Below are 7,991 nucleotides of genomic sequence, written 5' to 3' on the forward strand. Positions count from 1 at the left end.
AACTATAATTTCTTTTGAATGTATGTCGATTTTTTTGTGTCAAAAATCAAAATGTACCAATTGGGCTATAGATTTTGGCTCGTTTATCAAATTTCACAGCAACTTAGTTTTTTAGAAACTAGACTCCATTCTACACACTTTGAAAAAAAGAAGTTTTTAATACCACAACTTGGTGCACACACCTTTCAATCATTTCTAGGGGGAGCACATAGATATTTCACATTGTTGGGATGTGTTCAATTAAAAAATTCATTAAATAAATACACATTATAAAATTACTTGAAAAATCTAGTATAAATTACACAGTGTTAGGTAACTTTTTGACCAAAGTCACTTGGTATTGTGTTATTTTTTTTTTTTAAGTAACAATTTCTGTGGCTCTCTTTTTGAGGACCTAAAACTAAACCATTTTGAAAAGAAATTAGTAGTTTAAAATCTCGATTTAAAACACTACTACTTTTGTTTTTGTCATATCTTAAAATTTTGAACATAAATATTTTCAAATTCTTGTTGAAGTTTAGAAATTATTGATTTCAAAATAAAGTTGTCCACTTATACCTCCCTTTTGGCACCACAACTTGGTGCACTCACCCTAATTCATTGATATATACAAGATATAAAATTTATGATTTAATTTTAAATAATTATTAATACAAAAACATATAAAAATCATTATGTTATTGTTCAATCAACAGGCTATATTGATACTATAACAACAATCTTAACCACTCTCACAACAATTAGTATTGTTCAACTACTAGGTCCTTTACCCTACTTGCTACCCCATTTTCAAGTTAAATAAACATTTTGCCATCAAATTACCAATAATATTCTGATTTCAAATTTCAACCAAGCCACTGATTATAGTATATGAAAATAAAATTCAATCGAGAAAGTTGCCTTCAACTATTAGGCCGTCATATCTCGACCATGTAATTATTTACTTTCTGCCATCAAATTACCAATATATTAGATTTCAAATTTCAACCAAATCACTGGTTATATTATATGAAAATGAAATTATCAATATATTAGGATTTCAAATTTCAACCAAATCACTGATTATATTATATGAAAATGAAATTACCAATATATTAAGATTTCAAATTTCAACCAAATCATGAAAATGAAATTCAATTGAGGAAGTTGCCTTCAACTATCAGGCCATCGTATCTCTACCGTGTGATTGTTTACTAAGATTTTCCAAAGCAGTTCATTAGTCAAAATTGTGTCAAATCAAAGTGGACAGAATTCCTTAAAAATCTCTTCAAGTCAAATCAATGGGTATAAAATATTAGGTACTTGTGGCCGAGCGCTTGCTTCTTCACGTTTTTGAAGTCTGTGTGACGTAACAGGGTTTCCAACGAGCTAGGAGAGTGTTCTGTCAGTCCAACTTTTCTCTCATTTCAATTCTCAAATTTCTACTTAAACCAATTGAAAATTTGTGGTAGCCGTACCATTATTCCATTTTTTATTTCTAGTGGATGTTTGTCTCGGCTTATTTTAGTATAAAAATGCTGTGCTCTCACAAAAAGTAAAATTCATCATACCCTTTTTTTCAATAAAAGGACAGGAAATACCCCATGCAAAAATCACCCTTAGAAATTATGGCTCTCATATCCATCTCTTCCCCTGCCATGATCTCCTGCTTGAAATCTAAGCCCACCCACCTCATCATAAACAACGCTACCAAATCATTCCCAACATTAGGTAGAAAATGTCCGAGCAGGAGTGAAAAGATAATGAATATTAAGGCCATGGCTACCACTAATGTTGAAAATGTCACTAGGCGCACAGCAAATCATCATGGCAACTTGTGGGATGATGATTTCATACAATCTCTCCCTAAACTGCCTTACGGTGTAAGCTTCTTTCACACCATTATCCTATATATGCTTTGCTATTATAGTCCATTCTTTTTTATAAGATGATAATGTTTTGTTTTGTTTATTTTGTTTGTGTGCAACCTTTCAGGCTCCTGAGTATCGTGAGCTTGCTGATAGACTTGTTGGGGAGGTAAAAAACATGTTCAATGCACTGGGTGCTGCAGATTCTTCTTCACAATGTGTTCATAAACGCCTTAAAATGGTAGACAAAGTTGAACGTCTCGGAATCGGAAGACATTTTGAAAAGGAAATAGGAGAAGCTCTTGATTATGTTTATAGGTACACTTTTCTATAAACATCGCACGCGAATGATTTGAAGACTTAAATATTACATGTTTACACTCTGAGTCTAAACTAAATCAATTTGCTTTTTGTAAATTAGCTTTTTTTTATGTATGTAAATCTTTTAATGTTTGTATGTACAATTGGTAAGTGAAAGTTATTTGAGTTGGATCATTTTTAAACATCTCAGATTAAGGAAGAATTAAGCTTGGAAAAATAAGTCAATTTTGACTATTTAACATTTTTAGTCTATAAATCAAGTCTTAGTGTTTGTGTTTTAAGTTGTCTGTTTGAATGGTAGACTTTGGAGTGAGGTCAATAAAGATATGAATACCACAACTTTGGGACTTCGGATCCTTCGACTCCACAGATATCCCGTTTCTGCAGGTTTAGTGATGCATATGATTTACTATACTTTATTGTATGAAACTGTTTGTGTTTATTATGTAATCTATTTTCGACATCAGAATACAACTTTAGTCTTTACCTTTATTTTTGGTATAATTATTCTTCAAGTATGTGTGTGTCTATATATATATATATATATATATATATATATATATATATATATATATATATATATATATATATATATATATATATATATATATATACATCACCTTGGATGATGCAATAGCAGATGTGTTAGAAAAGTTCAAAGAAAAAGATGGAAATTTCTTGGATTTCCCCACTCATTCAGAGGAGGAGATAAAAAGTATATTGAACTTGTTTCAAGTTTCATTGATTGCCTTCCCAGAGGAGACAATAATGGATGAAATCAAAGCCTTTTCTACAATTTATTTGAATCAAATCTTGCAAGAGGCTCCCACTTCTAGTGCCAATCTTCTACGAGAGGTATAAAAGCCTATATTTTTATGTTATAATCATGTCCATTTATGTTATTATGTTATATTGTAGAAAAAAAAAGCAAAGTAATTATTCTTAAACTCTAATACAAAATCCATCTTGTGCAGATATCACATAATTTAGAGTATGGTTGGCGTACCAATTTGCCAAGATTGGAAGCAAGGAATTATATGGACATATATGGAGAAAATAATTCATGGCTCAAGTAATTACATTTAACCTTGAATTATATTTGTCTCAGTAGGTAGGAAATATTTAATGATTAAAGTTCTTATAAGGTTTTTCTTGACTAATTTTCAGGACCATGGATAATCAGAAGATTTTGTATTTGGCTAAATTGGATTTTAATATTATGCAATCATTATATCGACCAGAAGTTCAAATGATGTACAGGTGAGTCGATCGAAAGACATCTTAAACATTTTTTAAAAATGAAGTACTTAATCAATGCAATACACTTTGAATCTTTAATCTTGATTTGAGTACTATAATATAGGTATGTATTTTATCTGTATAGTAATGATTATAAAAATTTATGATTATTTATTCTTCCAATTCTATGAAATATTATTGTTTAACTTTTATAATTTATGTGCAACTTGAATATTTTATATTCTTATTTAGTACTTTTATTGAATTCATATAATACTCTTTTCATCCTTTTATTTGAGAAATCAACTTATGTTTGTCATGTTTAGATGGTGGAAGGATTCAAAATTGTGTCAATTGGAGTCTTGTCGTCATAGACCAGTGGAATATATATTTTCAGGATGTGCAATTACTGGAGAACCTAAACATTCAGCTTTTAGAATTGCCTTGGCAAAATTCTCTACTCTTGCAACGATTATTGATGATTTTTATGATACATATGGGACTCTTGATGAACTTGAGCTTTTCACTAATGTTGTTAAGAGGTAGGAATTCATTTGTGAACTCTAAGCTTAAATTTTTATTTGTTATAATATATTATTAATATATATAGTGTTGAAATATGGTTTAGATGGGATTCCCCTCCTATAGACCACCTTCCAGAATATCTAAAAATTGCATACCATGCACTTTATGATGCAATTAATGAAAGTGTACAAGAAGCGGAGAAGATTCAAGGCAGGGACACCCTCCACCATGCTCGAAATGCGGTATAAATAAATATCCTTCATATCAAAAATTATAATGAAATATTTTAATAATTTACTTATTAATAATACTTTATATCTAATATATTAGATGTTGAATCTCATGAATTCATTCCAAAATGAGTTTATAAATAATTTTATGTGTTTTAAATATTTATATTCTTTATTTCATTTTCATGAAAATTAGCATTATTCTTTTTACATACATTGTATATAATTCTTGTACTATGAAACATTAATCTTATTAAAACTAATCTATTAGCAATTTATTGAAAAAATAATTATTATAATTTTATTCAAAATTTATATTTATATTCTCTATTCATTCATCTATTAATGACACATTCTCTTTTCTTATATCTTTTTTTATTTATATTTAACAATGTATTCACCCTATATTTCAATGTGCAATTCATTATAATAGAATAAAGAACATATATGTAGAATCGTTAATATTTTATTTGAAAGAGTATACATTATTCTTAATATTGTTATATTTAAAATTAAGTTAGAATAGATTATGAAAATGCACTTAAATTATTAAAATGATTTTTTATGGTTGTATACTAAATAAAGATTAACGTTATTGCAGTGGGATGACTATTTAGATTCTATGCTGCAAGAAGCTAAGTGGATTGCTACTAGGCATATACCAAATCTAAATACATATTTAAAAAATGGAATAGAGAGTTCTGCCTCTCGTACAGCTACATTGCAAGCACTATTAACAGTAGACAAAATTTTAGAAGATGACCTTCAAATGATTAACCATCCATCAAGGTTCAATGATCTTTTGGGATTGACACTTAGATTTCGAGGTGACACTAGAACATTTAAGGTATGTAATAATGTATTAATCAAAATCTTATATTTTTGAAAAATAGAAAAATCACAAAAGTATTTTTTTGTAAAATATTATTCTTATCATCATATTGAAAACTAAATTTGTTTTATTTGAAGACTGAGGCAACTCGAGGAGAAGTTGCTTCATCCATAACATGTTATATGAGAGATCATCCAGGATCTAGCGAGGAAGATGCATTAAAGTCTATCTATTTTATGTTAGATGAACATCTGAAAGAGTTAAACTTTGAGTATTTAAAGCATGATAAGATCCCGGTGTACATCATGGATTTTTCCTATGACATGTCAAGGTGCTTTCAACTTTTCTACAAAGAGAGAGATGGATTTAGCATTTCTAGTAAAGATATGAGGAATCATGTCAAAAAAATTCTTATTGATCCCATAAAATTGTAATATTTATAATTTGTCTCTAGGTTTGTTCTAGGTTTGTTCTACTTAATATGTTATAATTGTCATAAAATAGGAATGATATTCCCTACTATTGTTTCTTGTTTAGACTATGTCATATGAGTGTATTGTTTTTTATGGCAATACCTATGATATGCTTCAATTTGTTTTTTTTGTCTATGTTTTGGTTTTAATGAATATTTTATAATGGGTTTTATGTAATTTATTTGAAGATATAAATGTGATCATTTTATATGAATTTATGCCATATGTTTGGAGTCTTAATTTTATTAGACTAGCACTTGCACCTTGAAAGTGTGCAAGGATTACGTTGACATTTTTATATATATTTAATGATGTTATTACATTTATGATGTGGGAAGTTTGGTCATAATATTTATCCTCATCACCCCCTCTCTCAATTTATCATTTTTTAGTAATGATTTGAAGAGCATTGGAAGAAGAGTTCAATACAAAAATAAATAGTAACTAGGGCCATTTTTATTACTTTGGTAAGGAAATTTGACATTAAACATTTATTCCTAGAGTCACTTTCTCTACCTCTCTATCTTATGATTTTTTCTTCATTAGTATGGAGAACTATCTACTTGTTCTCCCTCTCCCCTCTATCCCAAGCTCTAGGTCTTATATTTTCTTGAATTCATAAAATTTCAATAATCACTAAAATATCTCTCTCTATCTAACCATCCCCACTTCTAGAAAATTTTATATACCTCCATCCCTCCTTCTTTCTCTATGCCCACCACTCACTTAATTTATCTCCCTCCTTGCATCCCTCTCCATGTAATACTATGTCTATCAAACTAATTTCCATATATATAACTTCCCTTCACTCTATTTCTCTTTATATATATATCCCACCTCTCTCTCTCTCTCTCTCTCTCTCTCTCTCTCTCTCTCTCTGTGAAAGACCTCTAGTACTCTTCCTCCTCATATATCTTGATCCTTTCCCTTTCCACGTATATTAATATGACCACCCCCCGGCTCTCTCTCTCTCTCTCTCTCTCTCTCTCTCTCTCTCTCTCTCTCTCTCTCTCTCTCTCTCTCTCTCTCAACACACACATCCTTCACTTCCCCAATATGTGGTGCCTCTCCCATTTGACCTCTGTAAGTCATCTTGATGGATGCAACTTTATTGATCTCTCCTTGAGATGGAATCATGATTGGGACCATGACTAATCTACACCCTTGAGGTAACTAGATTTATGTTATTGTATTAGTTGCTTTGATTATGCTTATGGCTGATTTATGAGATTATGGTGTGATCTATGGTTCACCGAGTTTTGTATTAGTGGTTACAAGGATCAATGTGGTATCATGAGGTTGTTCTGTGTTTACCATGAGATGTATGGAAAGATTGAACTATGTACTATTATTGTGCTACACTAGAATAGGTTTCTATAGCACTAGTTAGTCATGTTTATGAATGTGTTCACTTATATGTTTTAAGTGCCTTTTTAATATTGTGCAAACTACTATTATTAAATGCTTAAATGATTAGAAATGGATTGTCCATGTTGGATTCTTGGGTTATGTGTTGTAGATATTTACCTTGTTATATTTTGATCCAAGAGATATTTTGTTACTCATGTTATGTTTTACATTTGAGATGACTCGAGGGTTAGATGCTATACTTTGATTTCAATATCATAGATGTTAGATTACTATGTTGTTTAATTGATCATATTGCATGATGATGCCATTTTGAGATGACAATGTATTTTATGATGATATTTGGTTATCTAGTATTTGGATGTATCTCTGATTATGTTATGTGATGGATTTAATGCTATGGTTATTTACTTCATTCTTGCTTCATTATGCCATATGTGAACATGAGTGATGTAAATGGACTATTTCGGTATAATTGAATAAATGGTTTAATTGGTAATTTAATACATTTATTTCTTTGACGATGTTATTATATGAAATTGCACTCAATCATATTGTTTAATGTGTAGGATTTATATCCCTAACAGTGGCACATGGAGTTAGTGATTTAGCCATTCATAGTTTACCAATGTCATCCATGTATGGTCGATGTATCCTTATTTTAATTGTTTTATTAATCCTTTTGGTGATTGTTAAATCCAAACTTATTTGCATTATGTGATTAGACCAGTGAGTGTGTCTATGCATTTAGAAGTTCACATTGTCATGAAAGTTGTTAAGGAAATTTTTGTGTTTTTGGGTCTTTAGGCTTTATTTTTAATTAATATTTAATTTTTGATAGCTTTTCCATAAATGAATTTGTATTACCAGGAATAGGCTTTTTTTGTTTAGGTAGACTCAACGTTTAAATAGATTGGCTTGTTATTTTCCCTCATTAATTATTCACTTGAAAAATGAATAAATATCCAAAAAGAAATTTAATTCCCAACTTCTCACTTTTGAATTAGAAAGTTTGAGAGTAAAACCCAAAACTGTCTTCATGAGGATATATTTTTTTGTTCATTGTAGGAGCTACAGGAATGGGATCATCTCATTGGATCTAGCTCGAGGGGACTTTGGATTGCCACAATTTTTTGCTACTTCTATAGAATTTTTA

General features: G+C 29.8%; 1 protein-coding gene across 3 annotated transcripts; it reads left to right on the plus strand.

The window, feature by feature from the left end:
- The first annotated feature begins 1,553 nt into the window (after positions 1-1,553).
- On the plus strand, positions 1,554-5,530 carry LOC149577109 (alpha pinene synthase, chloroplastic-like). Of its 3 annotated transcripts, none has more exons than XM_089827483.1 (10): positions 1,554-1,862; positions 1,975-2,165; positions 2,470-2,555; positions 2,809-3,023; positions 3,143-3,240; positions 3,336-3,428; positions 3,734-3,949; positions 4,036-4,174; positions 4,764-5,009; positions 5,132-5,530. In XM_089827483.1, exons 1-10 carry the CDS (start codon positions 1,584-1,586, stop codon positions 5,426-5,428), a joined length of 1,860 nt encoding a protein of 619 aa, XP_089683609.1. In that variant the 5' UTR covers positions 1,554-1,583; the 3' UTR covers positions 5,429-5,530. The 3 variants fall into 3 exon arrangements, with proteins under 3 accessions (XP_089683609.1, XP_089683644.1, XP_089683678.1); XM_089827518.1 differs by having other exon boundaries at positions 2,905-3,023; XM_089827552.1 differs by having other exon boundaries at positions 2,926-3,023.
- Positions 5,531-7,991: the final 2,461 nt, after the last annotated feature.

Source organism: Cupressus sempervirens, chromosome 1 (genome assembly GCF_028749045.1).
Source record: "Cupressus sempervirens isolate cs-2001-9-10 chromosome 1, ASM2874904v1, whole genome shotgun sequence".
NCBI lineage: Eukaryota > Viridiplantae > Streptophyta > Pinopsida > Cupressales > Cupressaceae > Cupressus > Cupressus sempervirens.

Coding starts and splice junctions, on each gene's coding strand:
- LOC149577109 (XM_089827483.1), top strand. CDS start 1,584: ATGCAAAAATCACCCTTAGAAATTATGGCTCTCATATCCATCTCTTCC. Junction 1,863..1,974: donor TCCCTAAACTGCCTTACGGT/GTAAGCTTCTTT, acceptor GCAACCTTTCAG/GCTCCTGAGTATCGTGAGCT. Junction 2,166..2,469: donor GCTCTTGATTATGTTTATAG/GTACACTTTTCT, acceptor TTTGAATGGTAG/ACTTTGGAGTGAGGTCAATA.